At 52.0% G+C, this 25,462-nt stretch overlaps 1 protein-coding gene across 1 annotated transcript in view; it reads left to right on the top strand.

Moving 5' to 3' along the window:
• The window catches only part of LOC119094089 (kin of IRRE-like protein 1), a 30,517-nt gene extending 5,375 nt beyond the window's left edge, over positions 1-25,142 (top strand). The window contains exons 3-12 of the mRNA XM_037217164.1: positions 118-248; positions 1,427-1,586; positions 10,216-10,378; positions 18,666-18,796; positions 20,120-20,256; positions 20,374-20,481; positions 21,544-21,661; positions 24,082-24,152; positions 24,590-24,642; positions 24,947-25,142. Of these exons, the coding sequence (XP_037073059.1) occupies positions 118-248; positions 1,427-1,586; positions 10,216-10,378; positions 18,666-18,796; positions 20,120-20,256; positions 20,374-20,481; positions 21,544-21,661; positions 24,082-24,152; positions 24,590-24,642; positions 24,947-25,142 (1,268 nt within the window). The remainder of the gene's footprint in view (positions 1-117; positions 249-1,426; positions 1,587-10,215; positions 10,379-18,665; positions 18,797-20,119; positions 20,257-20,373; positions 20,482-21,543; positions 21,662-24,081; positions 24,153-24,589; positions 24,643-24,946) is intronic.
• Positions 25,143-25,462: the final 320 nt, after the last annotated feature.

Genomic DNA, 25,462 nt, shown 5'->3' with positions numbered 1-25,462 from the left:
TGCCAGACCCGGTGATGGTGTGGATGTTTTCCGGACGCGGTGATAGTGTGGACGTTTGCCAGGCCCGGTGATGGTGTGGACGTCTGGTGCACGTGATGAACGTGTGGATGTTTTCAGACCGGCCGCGCCTGAGGATCACCGTGGGCCGCACGCTGCAGCTGTCGGACATCGAGGAGGGCGATGACGTCTACTTTGAATGCCACGTCGATGCCCAGCCGCCCATCTACGGCATCGAGTGGAGAATCAACGTCAGTGTGTGTGTGGGGGGGGGGGGGGGGCGCCTCCCCGGCCGTATGTCCGCCGTGCCCTCGGGAGTCCTGAAGCGTGGTTTCGAGACTGTCCGCTGTCGGGACCGGGGTGGGTCTGTTTGCTTGCAGTTGTGCTCCAATGTGCCTGGGTATCCGTGCGGGTATTTGGGGGGGGGGGGGAGAAGTGACGTCGGGCCGTTTTCAAACGGGAGAGGGCTTAGAGCAGCTGCGTATTAGATGTGTTGAGAGATTGTTCTCCAATGCGATGCGCATGGCATGTCTGATTATGTTCTGGCACGCCAAGTAACAAGATATAATTTACTGTTTCTTTTTCGGTTGAGGCTCCGTCCACGCTCTGCTTCCTTAAATTTTTTTTGGGGAATAGCACCACGTTAGTCTGTGTACATGCAAGTAATATGCTATTATTGTCACGTCCAACGTTAAGGCATGATCTTTATCAGTTTACGCACAAACTCGTGTTACGCATGTTGCTCACATCTACACCTAATATCGCGTATTCTAAACAGCAATGTAGACGAAACTCGAAGGCTGATTGATCATTTCTGAGACGAATAATGGACACGTTCCGTCGTAACTAGCGCCAGCGACCGTCGCAGCGTGGCCTGCTCTTCTGAACAGCTCCTGTTTGGCACTAGCAGATTTGCGCTTGGAAAAGCCAATCTCAGATTTGCGCTTGGAAAAGCCAATCTCAGATATGCGCTTGTAAAAGGCCGATCTCTTGTAAAAGTAAACAGCATAATGGAACCAATCGCGAGTAGCACGAAACGGAACATTTCTTTATTGGCTTGAGCAGTGGGCGCCCCTTGGCAGCGCTGGAAGGAAGCAGTCTTATGTCCCGGAGGTGCGAGTGGCACCTCGCTAAATGCATATCACATTCGTTCCAGTGGCCGTAGAATACTTCGCTTTCTAGCTGAGTTTGTCTGAATGAAGATCTTCATATTTTTTCGCAACCAACTTGCTAGTTCTGTGATACATTTCTTTTTTGGAATGGTTGATGAGATTATATTGAGTAACACACGTCCGCGCAGAAATAAAACATAATGTAAGTGTCGACCGCTGAGACGAGTATTTATGTGACTTGAGTGGTTGAGCGTGTCTGAGTGTCACAAGCTGCACGTGCCCACCCCGTGACAGGCTGGTTGCCGTGGTTGCTGCAGGGTCGCCCAGTGGACCTGAGCCAATCGTCGGGCGTGATCATCATCAACCAGACTCTGGTGCTGCAGGCGGTGGCCCGGGAGAGTGGAGGCGTGTACACGTGCTCCGCCGCTAACGTCGAGGGCCAGGGTGACAGCGACGGTCTCCTTCTGCGCGTGCAGTGTAAGAGGACTGTGGCGAGCGGGTGCGGGCAGAGACGGGTGGGCGTGAGGGGAGTGGAGAAGGGAAGGCGAGTGTGAGGGACGGGCAGGGTCCGCAAGTGAGGGAGAATGAGACTGAAGGGGTGCATGGAAGAATACCAATGGGGACAGAGGAATGGAGATAGCTATGGACGAATAACCGAAAAATCGATGGAATTCAAAATTGGCAATGAAAATTGCATCTGGAGCACATGATTGCGTTGGATTTGTTGAAGTGTTCATGCATTTCAGATGCTGACCAGTCATGTTGTTTGCTGATAACACATGAGAGATACCGGATGCAGGATATGTCCTGGATCGTGAAGAGGTATCTCACCTTAACGTCCGACAAGAAGCCCTAAGCATGCACCAGACGTGTTGATGTCGAGAATTATGCGGCGATTTCCGGGGGAATTTGGGCTCTGGGGAGGGATTGCCCGGTCTCACTTTAAGCAGCCCATTAAAGACGCTGGGTCACGGCTCCGTCGCTTCAGTGAGGCCCTGTACACCACCGGCACCACTGTGCTCCGGCACGACTGAGGTACACCACCGGCACCACTGTGCTCCGACACGGCTGAGGTACGCCACCGGCACCACTGTGCTCCGACATGGCTGAGGTACACTACCAGCACCAGTGTGCTCCGACACGGCTGAGGTACGCCACCGGCACCACTGTGCACCGACACGGCTGAGGTACACCGCCGGTACCTCTGTGCTCCGACACAACTGAGGTACACCACCGGCACCACTGTGCACCTCCACAGCTGAGGTACACCACCGGCACCACTGTGCTCCGACACGGCTGAGGTACGCCACCGGCACCTCTGTGCTCCGACACGGCTGAGGTACGCCACCGGCACCTCTGTGCTCCGACACGGCTGAGGTACGCCACCGGCGCCACTGTGCTCCGACACGGCTGAGGTACGCCACCGGCACCTCTGTGCTCCGACACGGCTGAGGTACGCCACCGGCACCACTGCGCTCCGACACGGCTGAGGTACACCACCGGCACCACTGTACTCAGACATGGCTGAGGTAAACCACCAGCACCAGTGCGCTCCGACACGGCTGAGGATACCCCACCGGCACCTTACTGTGCTCCGGACACGGCTGAAGTACAACCACCGGCCACTTCTGTGCTCCGACACGGACTGAGGTACACCACCGGCACTTCTGTGCTCCAACCGACTGAGCTACACCACCGGGTCCACCGGCATCACTGTGCTCCGACACGGCTGGGGTACGCCGCGCGCCTGATCGATACGACCATTCCTCGCCGTGAAAATTGGGCCATTTTTCAGCGGCTGAGCTGTTGTCGCGGGCCGCAGCTGGCGGAATATCCGTTTCCGCGTGGTTGCCGCGGCTCAGGTGCGCCTTCCGAGACGGCCCGCCGCAGGTAGCCGCCTAGTCGCCGCCCCAGGATTGCGGGCGCGATTTCAGATGACAAATGGGTGCGGCGGCTGATTGCCCTACGCCACAGACGCCCCCCCCCCCCCCCCCTCTGCCAGGACTGCGCGGCCTCCCGTTAGGGGTGGGTGGAGCGCTGGGCTAGTCCTCTGCGCCGACGGGAGCTCTGATACGCACCGGTGGTGCCGAGCTCTGGTCAGGTGACGTGGCGGTAAAAGACGACGAGCCGTGCGTGCGGGGTCGAGAGTTGTGCAAAAGAGAATGGGGCCCCACTGCGCGCATGTGCTGGTTCACCCGTTACGTGGGGAAAGGTCTCAGTGGGCGTTGTGGAGATGGAGAGGGACACAGGCTTTTTAGTTTAGTTTTGCTGGGCTGAGGACGTCACAAGCCTCTGTTTTATCCCTCTGCCTTTTCTGCGTTAATTCGAGAACTGTGCGAGGTAGAGCCAAGTGCACGACGGCATCACATAGCCCACATACCACCGCAACAGAACAGAATCGTTGGACCTCAGCCCAAGAACCGCTTCATGTGTCAGATGAGGTTGGCTACGGCCTGAAGTTAGCAAATTTGTTTAGTATGTGCAAAACTCGGCGTGGTGGTGGTGGGAAAAGCGATATCACTCAGCTGTTGTACTATTGCGTCATGTACCGGTAGAAGCCTGCGCCGGTAGAATCGTGTACCAGAGCTGGTACATGATTCTGGCTGATGGATTGCTGCTTAGCAGCCATCAGCCGGTGAGGCAGCTGTAACATGTCAGACCAGCCTGCGTATGATAGATCTGGCGTGCATGGCCCCCAACCCGTGATCTGGAAAAATAAGCATGTTATGACAAGGAAGCGAAAGATGCTGCGTAGCAGTCTTATCAATAGTCGGAACATGTCATCTGAGATAGAGAAATAAAGCGATAAAGGGATAACGATTATCCCTGTAATTAGCTGTTTATTTGATACATTAAACCTAGCTTGACCCTGTATGACCTGAACTAGGCCGCTAAAACCTTCGCCACTAAATTCTGCCGCTGCCTGAAATTGCGCGGTAGGACGGTAGAGGTCAGGGCTCACGCAACAAGCACTGATTAACATAAGCACAATCCCAGAAATCCACCCATTCAAAGGGCCTGGATCAAGTCTTTGAAAAGTCCCACAACAATTGTTGAGCCGTGTACGCCTCTACCTGGCTCATTATGCGTCCTCTCCCAGTAGTGCCCTTCCGCTGATGTAATTACCATACTAAAATGACGAAAGCTTTTACTCAACCCAGCCCGGTCAACACCCTATCAGCAAACCTGGCTTCTGACCGCATCCTGGTGTAACGCACCAGACGTCGAACAACGTAACCTCGCTCTGGTGCGGTCGCCTCTCGATGACAAACGGTGCGCAGCCCCGCCCGCAGCTCTCTCCTCCGTCAGGCGGCGGCGGCGTCCGCCGCGGCCGCTGCTCCCAGCGGCCTGCCGTCGAATGAAGCCCGTTTGTTTCCGCCCGGGGCGCTGTCGCGCCGCCGGCCGGACGTGTTTTTGCTCGCTGTCCCGCGAGAGTTGTTGCTGCCTCGGACGTCGGGGAGTGGCACCCGCTGGCTGCGCCGTGTTCAGGGATGCGCCACCTACAATAACCCACTTCCCAGGTTGCGTTGATGAGAAAAGTTACTCAGCATACCGCGTCCCATTGTTATTAGACGCCTGGCGTGAGCAGCGGCGTGCGTTGTTTACCAGGATTTGGACAGGTCCTTAGGGAAACTCGATGTAGGTGCACGCATTGCCTTCGGCTTATTCTAAAGAACACCTGCATGCCTTTCCGTAGCAGCTGACGTCTTCAAACGTGTGATTCACCAGCCTTGCAGGCAGTTACAATGGTGTGACGCGAACGCTTCGCTTGGCCCCCATCATGTTAGCAGCGTTATATTATGACATAGATCAAAGCACAGCGAGCCACGCAAGCTCGCCAACCAATCAGAAAACGCGACATGCCATCTGGTGCTCCCCTTCGCCCCCCCCCCCCCCCCCCACTGGTCGCAGCGTTAGCATCTCACTGACCTGCTCCGGTTTGGTTCGTTCCGGCCAGATCCGGTCCAGTCGGGTCCGGTTCGGTCCGGTGCTGTTGTCCGGACGAGGCGAGCATCCGATTCGGTCCAATTCGGTCCAATCCGGTCCGATCCGGTCCAGTGAGGTCGGAACGGTCCAGTTCGGTCCGGTCTGGCCCGGTCCTGTCCAGTTCGGTCCGACCCGGCCCGGTCCGGTCTGGCCCGGTCCGGTCCGGTCCGGTCTGGCACGGTCCGGTCCGGTCCGGTCCGGTCCGGTCCGGTCCGGTCTGGCCCGGTCCGGTACGGTGCAGCTGTCCGGGCGGGGCGAGCGCCCACGCATCCTGAGCTGGTGGCCGGCTCTGTTGGGCTCGGCGCTGCGCGGGGCGAGCCCGCCGGCGCCGCCGTGCCGATAGGGTGCACTCCGCTCCGTCCGAGCCGGAGGGGGTGCTGAAGAACAACTTGTCCTTCCTTTTCTCCGGGGACTCAGGTGACGCTGTATCTCTGCTCCGGGGACTCGGGTGACGCTGTATCTCTGCTCCGGGGACTCAGGTGACGCTGTATCTCTGCTGCGGGGACTCGGGTGACGCTGTATCTCTGCTGCGGGGACTCAGGTGACGCTGTATCTCTGCTGCGGGGACTCGGGTGACGCTGTATCTCTGCTGCGGGGACTCGGGTGACGCTGTATCTCTGCTGCGGGGACTCGGGTGACGCTGTATCTCTGCTCCGGGGACTCGGGTGACGCTGTATCTCTGCTCCGGGGACTCGGGTGACGCTATATCTCTGCTCCGGGGACTCGGGTGACGCTGTATCTCTGCTCCGGGGACTCGGGTGACGCTGTATCTCTGCTCCGGGGACTCGGGTGACGCTGTATCTCTGCTCCGGGGACTCGGGTGACGCTGTATCTCTGCTCCGGGGACTCGGGTGACGCTGTATCTCTGCTCCGGGGACTCGGGTGACGCTGTATCTCTGCTCCGGGGACTCGGGTGACGCTGCGTCCGCCGATGGCTGCTTTGCAGCGGCGTGTGCTGTTTGCCACGACTCAGTTATTATTTGTGATGCGTTTGGTATCGGTGAAAAACGTTGCTGTGCTTTCGCACGGATTTTAGAAAGGGGTGTTTACATTCTAATTAAATCCACATGGGAAACAGCTGTTTTATTAAGCCTGTTGCAATTTTTTTGTTAATATATTGCCCAAGTAGGTACTCATTTCTCCAAGGGACTGACTCTCCTGTCATGCTATTTTTTACTGTGAACACTCTTTTACCGTCATTCGACGAGAAAAATAAATGCGAATGAGCAGAAAGATAACTTATCTTCGCATCGGATCATTGGTCCATTCCGGTCATTAAGTTCTGACATCGAGGTATTGGCATCGATCTTCGGGGCTGGCCTGCGGCTGAAAGACTGGCCTGTGGCTGTTGCTGTGGCTGTAGTTGTGGCTGTGGCTGTGGCTGTGCTGTGGCTGCGGCTGTGGCTGTGGCTGCGGCTGTGGCTGCTGCGGGTCTGGCTCTGGCTTTAGCTTAACCTATAAATTTAACATCCATTAGTTGCGGTGTGTACAACCCGTAAAATGGATTTCAGAACTTTACCCATAAATGCTTGCATCCACTTTCATCTTTTTCCTTTGATTTCATAACAGCGTCGCCAAGGTCTGGTGGCCGCTTCCCTGTCTCGCTCAGCCACGTCCCCGGTTTCTTCGGCCGTTTTGCGATGCTGGTCCGAATTCCAGCCTGCCGACGGCCGTAGTGGGACCAATCTACGGTTGGCCATTCAGCGAAAGCTCGAACGCGGTGCCTGAATTAAAATCAAGCTCGAGTGTTGTGCCGCTGATGGCATTTGGCTCCCAATCAGCGGGAAGAATGCACTCGACCCGCGTGCGCGGTTTGGTATCGAGTGTCGTGTTAAGTTGGAGTAATCATACCACTCTGCGGCGCCAGGCTGCGGTAAGTTGGAGCCCAGAAAGAAAATATGATTGCGGATCAGCTTCTCGCAGACCGTGCAGAACGCACCCGCCGTGGTGTCCAACTGCGGATTTACCGGCGACGCAGCTCAGGAACCGCCTCCTCCAAGATGCGACGACCCGAATTCCGGAAAAGATGGAATGAGTGTGCCGGTGCAGGATTCTGTCGAGAACTTGTCGGCGAACGCTGGTGGTCATGGCACTCGACTCGCGAATGCAGCCATCGTCGTCCGCTTGAATTGCCTGCCACTCAGGAAATGGCGCTGAGAGGATAGACGGCGGTGTGGCAGGCAATGTCGGAATCCAACCTCAATCCGCTCCTCGCAGATTGAAAATAGCGGTCCACAAGGCGCGATGGTTGACTAAGATTGCCCATTACGACGGCGTAGGGTTGAGCCAATATCAAACTCCGCTGTCCCAGGTTATGCCAAGCCCGCCGGGCTCGCCATTGCACGGGTACTCATATCAAACCATTTTGCAGGACGCGATCTAACCCTCGAACACGCGGCCAAAGTCCCGTGTGAAAAGACGTCGGTTGGCAATCTATTTATCATGCGTTTTCAGGTTGATCACGGGCTTCCTTGCGAAACAGTGGCTGCAATCAGTGTTAAGTGGTGTCAAGTGGTGTTATGTGTGTTTAAGAGGCGTCGAGCGACATTGTAGCTCGAGAGGACACCAGAGATGCGCTCAGACTTAGGCACTGGGCGGGTCATGATGCCCGTATGTCTCGTTAGAATTAAACATTAATCCCGTCGGAAGGAAGGCAAAAAAACATTGATTTCAGAATTCTGGCAGAATACCCAGGCAGGTAGGGGAAGATGGGGGGAGGGGGGGCGGGTAGGTCGGGGTAAGTGAAAGGGCACATCTTTGGGAGCTCACCCCATCGCTTCATATTTGTTTAATGTAGGTAGAAAATATTTAGCGCTCATTGACAACTGTGTGCGAAGACATTTTCCGTGGCCACGGAAAGAGGCGTATGGCTCGAACATTTTTATTCGCATTAATGCAAACCAAGATAAGGTCTGTGTTAGAATGTGCTCAGGGATTTTGCCAGGATGTGGCACACCCATGGCCTTCTTTACACGAATGATGTTATTGTGGAAGTCCTGGATTACTTACGAATGCAGATAGCGCAGAGACGGCTCGTAGTATCGCCTCCCGTTAATGCAGTGCTGCATGCAGGTGTCAGGAGCGAACAAGCGGACACGAAACAAAGCAACAAATAAAACCAAACAAAACAAACGAACCGGAGCGTACGCTTCGTTCGAGGACTTGCTGAGCGAGATGAACGAGAGCTATGTTCCAGATGAGACAGTTTCGCTGATGATATGCTCATATACCTATAAGAGCTGCCAAGACCTGTGCATAGACGGGACCCAGTCAACGTCATAAAAGCGTGTTGTGAATGTTTTACATTTGGCCTTTCTGACCAGATACTTCGGCCTTAGACCCATAATTCACGTTCAGTTACTCCCTCTTTAACAGAAATCTGCACTTTGACACGTCTTTTATGACATAGTCTGGGCAGGGGAACTGAGAAAAATATCAGGAGCGTCTCCTACTTCTGCTGCACAAAAGTTTGATGGTATTCTAGCAATTACCGTTGTAATACAAACGGACGTTACCCGCGCCTCGAAGGCATTGTACATTTATGAAAGCATGCTGTGATGCCCCTTCGAAAAAATGTGCCGCATCTTACCCGATAGGGCAATCTTTATCTTTCCAACCTTATCAACAAGGTGTTCCTTTGTGATACGCAAAGCCTTGGCTTAGTGTTTCTCTGCCTGCAATTGAGGGAAAATTTTCAGGGCACATACTCATCGCATGTTTATGCCAGGAAGGCCTTTGCCATCTTTGACATCTCTCGAGATGACATTTTGAATCACATTGAATCGGTGATTTAATGTGATTGGACCAGAATGGGTCAGAATGAACGCACGGCTTGTAGCACCGCCGAACTGCCAACAGACTGTTTCCTCACGCGCGTCCGTGCGGGGCGACGGGCAGCGGCTGTGAACTGAAATGACGACAATCGTCTCTTCAGTATTGAGAACAATTTCGCTTGGTATAATTTCTCTCATACTATTTTGCAAAAAATGGCATGTCAAGCGTAGTGACGCGTAAAGCATTCACGTCTCAATGGACATGTGTTGAAGGCTGCAGTAACTAAAAAAAAAGGAACAGTCCGTTTGTTTTTCCAAATGCCGCCAACCACCGATATGTTGGCCACACGTAGCAACATTAGGTGGCCAGTTTGGCCACGTATTGCACCAGCACACCTGGCATGGCTCGCCCACCCCTTGTGGCCGGCCCCGCTGCTGGCCCCGCCTCACGGGGCGGCGGTTCCGCGCGACGGCGGGGTAGCATCGTACACCGCTGGCCGCTGCCCGTCCCCCGCCGGGGCGGGCTCCGGGGTCTGGCGCTGAAAAACGGCCGGCTCGCTCGGAGCCCAGGCGCTATTTACAACTGTTCGCGGTCCGAATGGGACTGTATTCGCACAACAAAGGGGGCTCAGCTCGCGCGGGAAGCGGCGCTTCAGCGGATGAAGGGTGAAGGCCTACTCTGGCAATCCCGGTACCTACGCGAGAAAGCAATTCGTGGGAGCAAACGTGACATTACAAAGGTGTTCTGCAGTGAGGTGGAGCGTTTCGGGAAGGCATAGCTATTGCCAACGGTTGAGACTACATGTGCCTGCTGTTTCCTCTGTCGCTGCGTTATCGGACTCTTCGGTTCATTTGCGACTAATTCAATGTTCATTAAGAGTGTCTCATCGTGTTTAGAAACAATATTAATGTCGTATATAGGATACCTTTGTCTCTGAGGGTTTTTAAAGAAAGCTAGCAGTCGAAGTGAATAAATGTACCCGAGCGATGATCTCGCTTTATCGGCTCATGCAGTAGGACTGCAGAATACGGAAGACAGTGATCAGGCAAGGTAAAGCTCGAAGCGGACTTTGCACTATTTTCGTCGCTTCTGGCGGGCTTAAAAGTCTTATCTGAGCGTCTTCCGTATCCAAATAAATTGGCTGAACCCTAGAAGCTGACGGTTTTGCAGAGAGTATTCATAGCATGCCCCTCGCTAGATTTCTTCGCCCGCTTCTAAAAACAGGAAGCAACAAACGTCTCAGGTAAGCGCATAAGTCGACTGCAGCTTGCTTTTCCCCGACTGAGTGTGTTGCAGGCCTTGCATTTCTCGCGCTACCGCCGCCCCTGACGCCGCTCGTTTGCAGACGCGCCTCGCTGCCGGGCCCACCAGAAGGCCGTGTTCGGCGCTGCCCTGATGGAGCACGTGCACGTGCCCTGCCACGTGGAGGCGCTGCCCGGCCCGCTGACCTTTCGCTGGGCCTTCAACAACACCGGCGAGATCTCCTACCTGCCTACACACCAGTTCGCGTGAGTGGCGCCAGCGCAGGAGCAACTGCCGAAATGCGTGCTAAACTGCAAGTTTGCTGGCTTGTCTGCAGAAGAGACATGATGCCAAAAAGTGTCATAGATGTCAGATGTCATTTTCAGATGTGTCAGATGTCATATCATTTTCTTGAAACAGAGCCTCGCATAGATATCTTCGATGTATATATATATAAATATAATATAAATATCTATCTATCTATATATATATATATATATATATATATATATATATATATATATATATATATATATATATATTACTGCGTAAGAATTGTGATAAGGATGCGATTTTTGGGTGTTCAAATTCACGATGAAAATGCAACCAAAGCTAGAGAGATTCCAGAACGAAAATAGTAGCTAGGTGAGAGTGTAAGCAGAACCTGATTTGGGCACCGATAGTGTATTAATTGAGCTGAGCGTCTGTGAAAGCAGATGTGCTGGGTTCGATTCCCCACGTTACCTGCCCCTCCTGACAGGGTAAGAGAAAAGCGAAGCCATATGGCCATATGGCCATATGGCCTTTTCCGTTATTTTTAAATGCTAACCATTTTCAGTTCATCTTTTTTCCATGGTTCCGCCGTCACTCGATTCTTCTGTTTATAAACTTATATAAAAGCATAGGACGTAAATGGCTCGCAGAAATGCATGCATCCTGGCAGCTTTCGAAATGTTTTCGTCTTGTTTGTTCCTGTTTAAACTGCGTTAATTACTTAACTTTCCAACCAATTACAGTAACGGAAAGCGCTGCAGAAATCCTGAGGGCAACGCAATATGTGAGAGCATGGTCAGAGCGCGATTACAGTAAGCCGCAACTTGGCCACGACCTTGCACATCCCTTTGACAATGCTCTGGACTCGATTTGATCCATGCGTGTATTCCACGTCTTCACTGAACCTCTCTAGACTGCTTAATGTAGGACTAGCGAATGCCTTTCACCGTGATGAAGTCGGACGGTAGATTGGCTGTTGAACGCAACGCTGAATCATTTCATCATGACCGAATCCGAACCCGAAAACCTGCCTGTGAGCATCCTCGCCACCTACTTAAGAGCCCCGCTAGGGGACAGCCACTGCGTGTGTGGCAGCCCACAGCTCACCAGGTACCTGCTGATTCGAGCACAGTGTACCGAGCGATGATCATCTGAGAAAAGAGCCGTCGCAAACGCGTCAAACGGTCGGTGAGACTGCTGCTAGCTTTGGACCGGCCGTGATGCCGTGCGATTGTCGAGCACAGTGTACCGAGCGATGATCATCTGATAAAAGAGGCGTCACACGCGCGTCAAACGGTCGGTGAGACTGTTGCTAGGTGTGGTCTGGCTGCGATGCCTTGCGATTGTCGTTTTGAACCGTCAAATCCGACTGTAATGCAGCGGGTACGGGCAGCGTTCGACAGCTGTCTTCAATCGTAAATCGCTTACGTGACGTCGCGTTGGCCAATTTGGGCGGCGACCAAAGCTTATTGCCTGCATGGACCTGCATGTCTGAGATCCTCCATTTGTAGGAGTGGGGAGGGGAGGAGGGAGACTCAGAAATGCTCCGGTATCGGTGCTCCTGCCCCCTGCCTTCGCCGGAGCGGGGGTACTCAGAAATGCTCCCGTGCAGGTGCTCCTGCCTCCTGCCTGCCCCGGACCGCATAGGCGCCGGGGAGGCTGGAGCCAGAGCTAACATTGTGGAAGCACGGCGTAATATCGCCAACCTGCTAATGAAAATGCTCTCCTCTGGTGTTGCACGTGGCGCGACGTTGCTAGGGCTGCTCAGAAAGCTATCCAGAAAGATCCCGTGCTTTCGGGAAGGGGATTAAAACATGGAGGAAGGCGACTGGCGTCCAATAAGATGGAAACCCCGCCTGGCTGGGTATACTGTGCCGCTAGACGGCATGCGGCGCTGCAATGCGCGGAGATTGTCCAGATCTCGTCCAGAGCCTGTCTGGAGCTCGTGTTGACTGCACCATGTAGTTTCGTGTTGACCGCACCATGTAACCTCGTGTTAACCGCACCATGTAGAGCCGTTGACAGCTCAGCTGATCTAATAAAGCAGCATGGCATGATCCCTCTTCCAAGAAGGATCATGCGATCAAGCATGTAATTTAAGACACCAAACGTGCTGACCCCGCCCCCGCGTTTGTCTCCACCAATGGGAGACGTGGTCCGGATGCGAGGCTCACGGCGGTTGGAAGGATGACCGTCTTACTGGACCGTCTTACTGGACCGTCTTACTGACGTTTATAGAAGAGAATAAGAACCTTTGTCAAATTCGGAACATATACATGAGATGACAGCAGCCAAAATAGGTTCTGCTGTGAAAAGCCACAATGGGCTGAACGGTCACGCCTGCAGTCAAGACCTAAACCAACAAATTTATGGGCATTCCATCTTCGAAGAGCCGCTTGTTTACGTATCAGACGTGCCAGAATGTCTCTACACTGGCATGAACGCCACTTCTGCAAGCAAGAATTATTGTCCTGTGCTTTTCGAGAGTCACCACGACGGTGCTTGGCCCACGGTGAGCTGTAACCTTTGGTCATTTTTGAAAATGGCTATGAAACCAATACTAACAGGCATACCTAACCGAGGACAGTTTTGCGGAGGGATTGAGGCGTGGCATTAAAATCGATCTCATGTTAGATTTAGTAGCGGGACGTGTTATTGTCACGGATTACGTGCTCTGGATGCTCACATGTGCACATGTTCTGGACCAAAGATCAAAATTGTGCGGTGAACTGCATGCATTAAGCTATATGGCTTGCCCGTTCGCTATTTCCAAAACGATTTACATCAGCTATCCGTTCCCGAAGAATGCACAACAATTTGGATCATTGCATTGTTGTTGGCTCAGATAAGGAACGGCATTATTTGGAGATATCCGTCCGGGCCCCATCAGCTCCTACGAAGATCCGGACTCCATCAGCTCAAATGCAGTCTGGTGATCTGTCGCTTTAAGCCATCAAGACCTAGGGGCTAGAACACTTCAGAAGCTGGAGCAATACGCGTTCTGGGGATTCATCTGCAGGCCGGACTCGACCGGATCAGGAATTTTCACCAGAATGTGGATTAGGACCGAACATATTTTCAAATTTGTCAGTTCACACGGATTGAACGGATTTCAAACTAATCAAATAAAAGTCAGCTTTAAATGGTCCCTAAAATGCTCAATAGCGATATCAACTCAGAGCATAATCTTCAAACCAGTACAATACAGTAGTTTCAGTTCCACACCATACACAAACACGCTACACAGTGCATGACTCAGCCACATATTCCACAAAAAAAATTTCTGATGAATGGGTTGCATTGACAACGTGATATGAATGAGCGACACTCGTTTAAACTGGTATAGAAAATCACAGCTCTCATTCATTCCCAGGCAACAAAATGTCTAATCATCTACTAACCTAGCGTATCATGTCATAACTACCTTGTCTCCGGATCTTGCTGGCAATCCCGCTTAACCCCAGCGGGAAACATTACATTCCGACTACTAGGCAGGGCATGATTTGCTGGTGGAAAGCCAACTACAGAGCTTGGACATTCAAACTCTTTTTCAAGAAAGTTAGAAAAAATGGAAATATTAAATTTATTAGACTTGAACACGTTAAAACAGGACAAAAAAGAGAACTCCGTGAGAAGATTTTAGTTTCTGTATACCTATTAAGCCAGCCGAATTTATGAGCTTGGTGTTGGCTTTAATTTGATACAGTAATTAAACTGATAAATTTCGGGGTGTCTGCTAGAATAAAGATTGTCATCCTCACAGATACTCCCCCCCCCCCCCCGCTCCTCCAATTCATGTGTCTCAAAGAATGAGCGTGCCGCTCTCTGCAATTAGGGCCCAACAATCACTTTCCATCCGGCAGTAAGCTGCTTGACGAGAGTGAGGTGCTCTTTGCATCCAGCCCAAAATACTTTGCTTTAGGTAGGTACTTATTGTGTTGTGCTCTACCAGTCATGCATAGCATGTGTGCATTAGTGATATGTGATGTGCACATATGATATGTTGCATGTATATCATGCATGATAATGTGTGCGATGTGCTTCATGACACACTTATAACATGATATCCAGCCTATCCTACCTTTTATTTATTATATATCCTAACTATCTCAAAATACATCAAAGGGAGCATACTGGACCAAATAAATGCAGAACTCTTATCTTAAAGGGAATGCTCCACATTTGAAAAGCATCAGATATGATGGGATAATCCTACTTGTAACTATTGGTAAGCTTCCAAGGTAAAAAACGACCCTAAGTAGCAAAATTTCAAAGTTTGTAAAAATGCGCCCCATTACGTCATTGCTTCGTGGCGTCATGGAATGGTTTGTGACGCTAGCAATACCTGGCAGCATGTTGGCAGCATCTCCCAACCAGACCTAAAAAATGCCTCGAAACAACGAAACGCCAACCACCAACGCCAACAACCCTGACGCCAACCGGCCATTCTCGTCGCCGGTGCTGTATTGGGTGGCGTATTAGTGAACGGCTTGTTGTGGATTTTCTGTCTTGGTACTGGTCGTAACAGGAGCTGTGGTGGGCTGCCTGACATACGCAATGTAGCGATCGCCAGCTTTTAGGGCAGACTATTAATATCAAAACGCGATATGCTGTGAAAACTGTCATTTTGCGTCATGAATCTCTTGTCGAAACCTGCCAAGGACTGTTAAGGACGTCAATAGTGTATTGTCGACTTATCCTTGCTTGCAGTGTTGCAGTCATGATATTGACATAATGTCCGCAGTAGTTGCTTTTTTATTTTTTGTGACTGGAAAATGGAGTTGCATGCAAAAATTAATAAATATGTAACATTGCTATGAATTGATTGCCAAAGCATTGCTATTTCTATAGTAAAGATAGCAAGGTCGAGCTACCGAGAATGTTTTTCTGGCTCTGGATTATTTATGCAATTATTAGTTAAACCTGATGTAACCATTGCGGTGAACAACATTCTCGCTGATAATAGTCCTTTGACATTGTTAAATCGGTTGTTACGTCATTCATAAATTATGAGCTGTTATCTCATAGGCTTGACACAAAGTACTCAACCAATGTGGTACATTGCGTGATGGCACGGATAAACAGTGTCATCGTGGCACTACCTGAGTGCTTTACTGTGGCATAGCATAAGGAACAATGATATGGTGTTTGTACTGTAATCCCAGCTGCTTTCATAATAAATGTCATCATGAAAAGATGGGTCAAGCATGCATTGTTGTGGTAAGTTCGCATCTGACATATGACTGACCAAAAACACATGATGCAATGTACAAATCACTTCCAGCAAAGTACACAACCAATGAGTGACATCACCTGCTCAGACTGTTTTGCGAACCCACAAAACATAGGTGACAGGGATGCAAACACCTCTTCCGCTTCCACAGCCAGGCAACATGCTCAACCATCAGGTTGCTTCACCCAAAAATATTGTTCACACAGGTCATAACACATGCATAAGAAGGAATGTTGCATGCAGTGGAATGACACAGCAAGCCTGCTGACCTTGCACAATGCTGGAGACAAGACAAGCGCATGTAGTTATGGTTAGATGGGCGAAATGCAACGAAGTGATGTAGCTACCGGTGCGCACAAGGCTCATGATAAGAAGATTAGTAATTGCTATCCAAGAAACCAACAGCAATACTCCTCCACCCTTCTCAGCACCCAGCATCTCACACAAGTTACAGTGACTAGGACAATCATGACTCACGAGCACTGCTTGCGTGCATACAAAATGTGTTAAGACGGTCATCCATAACAACACAGCACTATATTTTCAGAAGTCTTAATTGAAGGACAATTTTGCAAAGCTGTATCATGCCAGCTTATGCCAAGCATGTGCATTAATGAACTGTGGCGGACAGTCCTTACTACCCAAATAAATTGCTTATATAATGACATACAATGGGTTAACTACATGCTGAAATACCTCAATACGTTCAAAATGTTGGCAAGATCATAATGAAGTAGCAAATGTCCTTCGAACAGCCCTGCAGAATGGGCGATAGTGTTTCTTTCAGTTTACCGACATCACTACCTTGTCATGTTCAAACACGGGCCTTAAAACGGAGGTAGGTATCAATATATCCCATCTTATTGCGAGTCATTAGATTTGAAGAGTACCAAAACAGCGTCCTCCTTCAGAAGTACAAACCTCGCACGCACACTTCCCATCACATCAATATCAATCCAAACCACTGGCACGCGCCACCAGTGATCACACCCATTTCAAGCCCCTGATTCACACTCTTTTGTAAAATAAGTGTGATCCCATACTTGCACAACCCGTGGTACTATCGAAATTGCAGGTTTTCTCGCTATTTGCGCACACGTTTTTGATAACACCGCATTTCACTATGAGCTCCCTTCAAAACAAAGTCCCGACGGGTTTCACGGTAATACAACTCAAGAGGTTATATTTTTAGGACACAGTTTTCTTGTTCAAGATTTGAGCGCTTCCAACAATGTGTGTTAAATATTCAGTAATATATATATATATATATATATATATGTAATTACTCTAATATTTCCTCAATTTTATAACGCCTTGCCAGCCCATAAACCTGTGCAAGGCTCTTTGCCCCGGTGCCCAAAGCGCCAACCAACCTGTCTGTAATAAATACGTCAGTAGAAGAAAAAAATTCGAGCGGGAGAAAGAAGTCAGATTTGCCGTCACGTCTTCTTTTTATAACATTCGGGAGGGTGCCGTTTTTCGGTGCCGTATTTTTTTGCAGACAGTGGCGTTGGAAAAATGCCCGGTTGGCGACGAGTGCCGCACAACCCGGAAGTGCTCACGTTTCCGTTCGCGACACACATTCAGCAGCGAAACATTCACTAACAGGCAATCACCTTCCGCGGATTGTATCACACGTGCCGCATCATCGCTCTTGCGAATATATCAGCGGCCATGCTGTTTTGACCATAAGCAGAAAACAGCCTGTAATATAACGCCAATCCTATGACGTTTCTGTGACGATATCAATCTCAAGGTGACTGAGGTAGTCTCCCAATAAGCCTTTTCGCACTTTTGTGGGCGCATAACTGAGGAACCAGATGGCTTTTGGTTTTAAAAGGGCATGACCGTGAACTGCATCAGAAGGTACTCCAGATGGCTACTTCAGTGCAAAACCCCATGGAAGTGTGAAACATTCCCTTTAATTTATGGTAAACTAGGAGTAGAAGATACCTTAACACACCGCTATGGTAAAATGGCATGTTTTTCCAAATAGTATTCTGTCGGTGTCTTATGTTTTTGCCATTCTATTTCTTCACAAGTTAATACAGTCTACAAAAGTTCTGTTTTTGCAAATGATAGTGCGTGGATTGGGATGAAGGACAATCAACTGCAATATCTGTATTTTCACCAACCGTGGCAAATGTATGTGTCGCAAAGTCGTGGCCGTGGTGGCGACACAACGCAATCAACTACGGCGGTTGTCATCAGTGGTCACTTACTATGGTTTACGAAGACGTTTTTCTGTTAAATACGCCAAATCCTAAGCTCTTCACAAAAAGACAGCTGTCATTAACTTGAAAGGTCATTCCTCCGCAGAAAAAGAACTTGGGATCTATAAAGCATTACAAAGTCTTTTATTTTTAACATTGAGTGTACTTGAGGGCAGGGGAGGTCAACCTTTTCGGCTGAACCTCCCCCTCTCCCCAAGCAATTTCAGAAAGCAACCCCCCTGTTACTTGAACAAACACTACACTACCAAACTTGTCACTTAAACAAACGCAAATTAAGATTCTCAAATGAACCAAATTTGTTTCTAAAATTGCCAAAAAAACTTTACGTGGAGGCAGATTGGCACCAATTCATTGGACAAATTCTTCTAGTGAGTCGGACAGGATTGGATTATTCTGAAAAAGTTGGGAAAAGTGGATTGGGAGGTGGATTGGATCTAGACTATCCGGACTGGACTGGAATGGATCCTAAAAATGCGATCCGTGAGGTGCTTTACTAGGAGCCGTAACCGAGGGTCAGTGGGAGTTGTGCATAGATAATTTAATTAACTCCATATCCGATCGTTTCAGCGCACTGAAGATCCGTTTGTGATCTTGGAAAAAAACTTCACCTATCAGAAGTAATATCCTAACATGATAAATGTATGGAGCTCTGTTATACAAAGACTGCCCTTTCAGCCTGTTACACAAGGTCCGCACCGCCTTTTTCGGTTTTGAACTCAGCTCAGCACATGAGCATCCCTTGAGACCTGCCTTTCTGCACCAGCAACACACCGTTCTTCGTTGAGTGTACTGTAGCGCTTGCCGCCGTTGCAGGGTCAACGGCAGCTGGAGTACGGCCGACTACGTCCCCCGCTCGGAGCTCGACTACGGCACGGTGCTGTGCTGGGCGCAGAACCGCGTCGGCCTCCAGCGCCAGCCTTGCGTCTTCCACATCGTGCCCGCCAGTACGGCCAGACCAGCGGCGGTCTGCAGCGAGGCAGATATGTCCACTCGCGCCGTGGGCGCTTTTGATGCTTGTTGTTTAGCTATGTTTTGTTGAGAATCGAACACGACGGTCTCGTCTCGGCTGCACTGTGCTGACCGCTCCACCCGTGTAGTGACATTATAGGTCCCAGACGATTGATGACAGGTCGTATGCGTCTAGGTGGCGACAGCGGTGTGGTGTTAATGAGCTACATCCATAAAATGGTGACAGATGTGACATGCGTTGCCGCATGGCGGCAGATCGACCTCGTGATCTTTAACCCGCTTCCTGCCGCATCCCAGCCAAACGTTAATGCCGCATCAGCCAGGGGCCGTTCGCGCGTATCCGTGCATTCAAAGTTCACGCCACGTAACGAGCAGAGCGGTTCGGTCGTTCATTGTTCCGTGTTCGCGTTACGCGGTTATCTGTCGAGTGCGTGCCCGTTGTTTTGGCCGTATGCGAGCTGGTGGTTGGGAGTTGCCCTCGAGCTGCAGCAAGCTCAGCCCGCTCAGCCCGCCACGCTCACTGCCCGGACATAGGGTAGAGGCTACTTGGAACAATCCACCGCCGGCCGAACGTCCTCCGACACTCGCCTTTTGACCGGAGTGCAGACGGTCTGGAACTCCGGGTCTGTGTTAGACGAGAGGACGTCGAGGACAACAGGTCCCGTGCAAAACTATCCACCACCTTGCCATGTTTCCCAGCCTCGAAGCGATCGAAACGTGCTGGCCAAGCACCGCCAACGATATTGCCAGATCGCTGATGAAGTGGTGATAGGATACCGTCCCAATCAAAGGCGAAGAGAGTTAAAGGACGGATGTTCTTTCGCAGCCAGAAATAGTAGTGTTGGAAAGTAGCTCCGAAATAATTGTAGAAGGAAATCAGTCAACAGAACTTTTCCCCTGCTGGGCGTAATCTGAGCTGACGTTACCTAACTCCTGATGAGATCACCCGATGAGATCACCTTGGCAACCCAAAGCCGCCCGGCACAAGACTGGATTCCGTCTGATCAGGTTCGGTCTGACCCACGGCAGTCCACTCACTACCCGCCATCGCTGGCCTAACCTTGCTCGCGTGACCTGCCGCTTTGCGCAAGGGAAGCGACCGAGTCACTGGCCTTTCTTGGCCGGACTTCAAGAAGACGAAAACAGCCTCATGGAAATGGTCCGACCCCAGCCTACACTGCTGCATTCCTGACTTGACCTCTGACAAGCGGAGAACCCCTATTTCGCCCCGACCTGCCGTGCCCCGACGCGACCTCCCGTTTCTGGGACGTCCCTCATCTGCCCCCGCCGCTCCCCAGACGTGCCGGAGCCTCCCTCCAGCTGCACCTCCCACAACAGCAGCGGCGGCTCGCTGACGGTGCAGTGCCGCTCCCCAGACGTGCCGGAGCCTCCCTCCAGCTGTACCTCCCACAGCAGCAGCAGCGGCTCGCTGACGGTGCAGTGCCGCTCCCCAGACGTGCCGGAGCCTCCCTCCAGCTGCACCTCCCACAACAGCAGCAGCGGCTCGCTGACGGTGCAGTGCCGCTCGGGCGGCGACGGCGGCCTGCCGCAGCGCTTTGTGCTGGAGCTACGCGGCGCCGCCGGCCGGGTTCACTACAACGTGACGGCCGCCTCGCCGCGCTTCATCGTGCACCGACCGCCCGGTGACGCGCTCTACCAGGTCAGCGGCCAGGGCCAGCAGCGCGGCGAGTCTGGGGGCGGCGGGGCGTCCGCCTCCGAGGCGTGCAGAGGTTCGATAGAGAGGCTTGGCCTCGAGGGAGTCTGGCACGGATCAGTTGGAGGCTCTCAGACGTAAGTATGGGAAAGAACTGGCACACCCGCGGCTGAAGACTGTGCAAAGGCAGACATGCTTTCTTTTAAGCGCGATTCGCGTGTAGGTTGCATTAGATTACGACTTCCCCTTCACGCAATGTTGCGCTGTTATTTCCGCTCCCGGGAAAAACCCTTTCTCTGAGCCGTCGTGCCAGAAGGAGAGATCGTGGGCGTTTTTTGCGTTTCATCTTCTGCGTGGCTCGCTTCTGACGTGGTGAAATGTCGTCGGCAAGCGAAAAAATAAAAATCATATTTTTCGAAACTGCGGCCTCGCGAAAAACGATCAGCTTTGACGGTGTGAACCTAAAACCGACGAAGGTATCAAAGTGCCTCGTGTCGTATAACATTAAAAAGACATAGATCAGTGGGACGTGCAGAGACCGGCCAGCCAAGTGGAGCAGTGTTGTCGTCACCTACCTCTAAAAACTACCATAGAAACCAGCTTCCTCCCGGAGTGTAGGCTGGAACCCACACACCCACCCCTTTATCCCCGACCCCCAGATAAATAAGAAACTAGACCCCTGTGAACAGCCTGCATGTGTCAACGGGTCTGAGTACCTGCTGTGCTCTGTTCTATTTTGTATTTTATATCCCACGGCTTACACATCAAGCCTCACTTCAGAAACCTCTCTGTCATATAATGCAGCCACACCAAGCTCACTCTCAGCTCAGCATGTCTTCGCAGCCATGTATCACATCGAGCCTCACTTCAGTAACCTCTCCGTCATGTATTGCAGCCACCGCCAAGACCACTCTCAGCTCAGCACGTCTTCGCAGCCATGTATCATGGACACCACTGGAATGTTCCACGGCTCTCGCCACATTCGTCATTCAGCATTTGGAAAATCTATGCATTTGCACACACCTGGCAATGTCTACAGTTTCACCGCATAGGATAATTGGTCAACAGATTATGATATACGCGGTGAACGCCAAGGGACGCAGCAAGCCGATGCTGATGGAGCCGCAGCCACCGAGGGACGCGGCAGAACGGCGGACGGAGAGGGTCATCGACGGGTCACTGAAGGGTGCGTTACCACCATGGCGGACACTGCCCGGTGATTTTGAATTCAGGTGGCTATTGGGTTATGCAGCGATCGATACTTCTTCTCTCGTAGCATGGTGAAAAGTTCTTCATTGTGCTGTATTCACATTTAGCACACATGCTGTTTTCAGCTGTCTGACCTCATCCCTCTTTCTATCCGTTTCTCCAGCCTCACCGCATCTAGCGTGTTCTCCTTGCGGCATCTCCATCTCACTGCACCCCTCGACACTACGCAGCCGGGTCTGGGTCGGCTCACCCGCTGTATCGGTGTAAGGCCTCACGTCTCACCGCGTCCACTCACGCCGCACAGCCGGGTCCGGGCCGGCTCACCCGCTGTACCGGTGTAAGGCCTCACGTCTCACTGTGTCCACTCACAGCCGGGTCCGGGCCGCCGCTGGCCGTGACGCCACTGACGCTGCTGCTGATCGCCGCTGGCTCCGGCGTGCTGGTGGTGCTGGCGCTGGTGCTGGTGCTGGTGCTGGTGCGGCGCCGCGCTGCCGGGCGACCGCCGCCGCCGGCCGCTCGCCCGACCGACAAGGCGGCCGGGCAGACCCCCGCCGGCCGAAGTCGCGCCGCCAGCGTGCAGCCCTACTATGGTGAGACGAGCCGGAGCGGGAGAAGCGGGGCTGGCGACGGAGAGGTGCCGGACACCGGTGGGGTGATGGGACGGGGTAGGTCGTGGTTACAGGCATGCGTGTCGCTCCGCGTTGCGGATAGACGGTGGGCTGGATTTTGGTGATGCATTGATTCATGACCGACCACATTCTGTATTTAACCGGTCATGAACCGGATAAAGTAGCGTAAAGAGGATCGGCACAAATGATGGGTATGCCAGTACTATAAAATAATAAATGTAAGCGCCATATTCGCGCCTCATACAACGCATGCATCTCTGCTGACCTCACCTGACCTCTGGCATTGTTTACCTATCGTTTCGCAAACGGCTGATTGCCAAATGGGGCTGGGCAGAATCGGCCGCTCGCGGGTAAACGTTCGGTGATCCGTGTGCTACGGTGGCCAGTGGTATTGAGCCTGCTATGGTGGTAGCGGACATCACGCACGGCTACGTTCCGGGGATGGATCCATGCTCTGTTTAGGAGAGCAGAAAGTGATCCACAGTTGCCCTGTGTAGCGAGGATGGGAAGGAACGCTAGATTGGCGCTGGTGGAACGTGCCGTGGGACGTGACTGACGCGACCTCGCCGTCCTGTCGAGAACTGATTGGGCCGCGGCAGACAGCGTGTCCTATCATCAGATACGGGGAGGGATGGAAGAGACGGGAGGAAGTCTTTGGTGCATATCCTGCCACCGTTGGCTGCACCGGAGTCTAAGCGCAGCAGGAGCTGTTGGGTTGGCTGCTCAGACATTCTGAAGCACATGTCCAATATCAACCTGATGGATGACGGTACATTAGAGTAACTTAATGTCCGGAAATATTTGATCAATTTGCCGGAGACGGCTTGGATATTGATTTCGGACAGAGCGGCCAAAGTTTGACTGACCCCGGGGAGAGATCTATGACATCCATTGGATTTAAAATATAACTTCCTCTGATGGAGAAGCTGGCATGACTTCCTCCTCGCAAACGGCCAATAGTTTTCCGGCACAAGATCTTTAGTGGAAAAGTACCTTCCTGCGCGGCAGTGCTATCTAGGCAACGCTGGTAGTTAGGAAAATTCGTGAATAATCCAAGCCAATCTGGACGTTTTCGTTGTTTTATTTGTTTTATTTCGTTATTTTTAGTGCATAATATGAAGACTATGTAGAGCCCAGCCGCTCGTTCGTCAATTTTTTTATGTTTGATGACTTGCTCGCCGGCTCATAACATGTACGCTGGTTGCTGTCGCGCGATTGGCACTCTTGTATTTGGTCATAATATTTTGCTCCGTGTGTTCTTTGTCTCCTTTGTTTCACTTATATTCTAGCCGACCGGCAGCTTGAAGCCATTGCAAGGCGACTCCCTTGCTGCTAGGACTGTGCCCCTCCCAAAACTATTGTTATCACATATTTTAGCTCTTGCGGTTTTTTTAATCCTTGTTCGATAAGCACCTCACAATTCCTTGATCACGGAAAGTGAGTATTCTAGACCCTAAAAAAGTGGTATGGGACAGATCGCGTTCAACTGCATTACATTGGCGCCGCTGAACATAGCAGCATAGTGCATAGCAATTATCAAGGTCAGCTGGATTAGCAGAGAGACTTAGTGCATCTATGCTTCTTCTATTTTCCTGATCTTGCGAGCTACGGCATTGGGAAAGCGCCTTAAAGTCCTTAAAACACTTAAACATGTGTCGGGTTACGCAGGTCGTGACCAGTGCTTTGCCAGAGCAGGTCATGCTGGTCAACTGTCCTGTACGCCAGCTGGAGCCACCCTGCTGCTACCGCCACATGTGCCCACCCACAGAGCAGGAGCTGCCCGTGCTGGAGCTCGTGCCGCCCGGCACGTGCCACACGATCCAGCATAATGCGCGTGACGTGAGAGCCGCGGGGTCGTCGGGAAGGTCCACACTGCCGCGAACCGGGCCCCGCCACCAGCACCTCTATGGCGTGAGTTTGGAGCCCGTCGTCGTGCGCGCAGATCGAGATCGGCAGGGGATGGGCTGTCAGCATGCCCGCTGCCCATATGACCTGATGAGACGAGCCGTGAGTGCTCTGGAAGCTTTCTTGTTGATCCATATTGCTGAGAAACTTGTAAGGTGCTTTATTCCAAATGACCCATTGCGTTGCGAACTTGGGTGTTTTTTGGTAAATGTGTTGTGTAACGTTTTATGCGTGTACTGTCCTGTCCCGTACAATATCATAAATAATTTAGCTTTGTTTCTTGCATTATGACTGACAGTCTGCCTCATAGCATAGTTTACTAGCCGCTGTCTGGCGAGACTGCGACTCTACGATATCGCCTGCCGTTTCAGCCGTTGAACACGTCCGACTGCTGCGAGCTGTCCGCGGTCCGCACCAGCGCGACGTTGGCGAGGCCCCGCACGTGCAGCGTGCAGAGCACCAACCAACTGCCACTGGCGCCGCTGGTGCACAGCTGTGTGCTGCGGGGCGTGCCGCCGCCGCCGCCGCCGCCCGCCGCGCGCCCGCCGCCTCACCCCGCCTGGGGCCTCCCGCCGGCAGGCGGCACACAGGCTAGGACGGCGCCACGGTCCGTGCCCGTCGACGAGAGCTCTGTATAGCGTCGACGGCGCGTCGGCGCGGCCGCGGCCGAAACCATCGGCGGTGAGCACTGGTGAGCGGATCTGCCGACCGTTGGCCACGTCCGACAGGGAGAGCACGGGTGTGCGGACCTGTCGGCCGGTGGCCACGTCCGACAGGGAGAGCACGGGTGTGCGGACCTGTCGGCCGGTGACCACGTCCGACAGGGAGAGCACGGGTGTGCGGACCTGTCGGCCGGTGGTCACGTCCGACAGGGATGGCTCTTCCGTTGGCGTTCGTATTGACTTGACAGTGCTGTCGTCTTAGGACTGAGTCACGTCAAGTCTGGGCTATGAAAAGCGCACTTTGGTGTTCTACCTCCTGTATCACTTTACTCCTTGACGTTTACGATTCCGGCTTCGAGCATGCAGGTCTTTGCGAGAATAGCTGTAAACTGTGGTATAATAAGTCAAATATTTTGCTTTCTAAGGCAAAGTGAGGGCCTCAAAGCATTTAAACGTGCATCTGTCATTTTCAGGTTTTGAATTCGCTGCGGTTATATACCTGGAGTCTTTCCTACGCAGCATGCAGCTTGCTGGTAGCGACATCTAGACCATCCTACCCACGGCACCGGTGGACGTTTTTGA

The sequence above is a fragment of the Pollicipes pollicipes genome, unplaced genomic scaffold, assembly GCF_011947565.3.
Source record: "Pollicipes pollicipes isolate AB1234 unplaced genomic scaffold, Ppol_2.1 Scaffold_4002;HRSCAF=4701_pilon_pilon_pilon, whole genome shotgun sequence".
Lineage (NCBI taxonomy): Eukaryota > Metazoa > Arthropoda > Thecostraca > Pollicipedomorpha > Pollicipedidae > Pollicipes > Pollicipes pollicipes.
The sequence above is the reverse complement of the archived record's forward strand: the minus strand, read 5'-3'. Positions and strand labels throughout refer to the sequence as shown.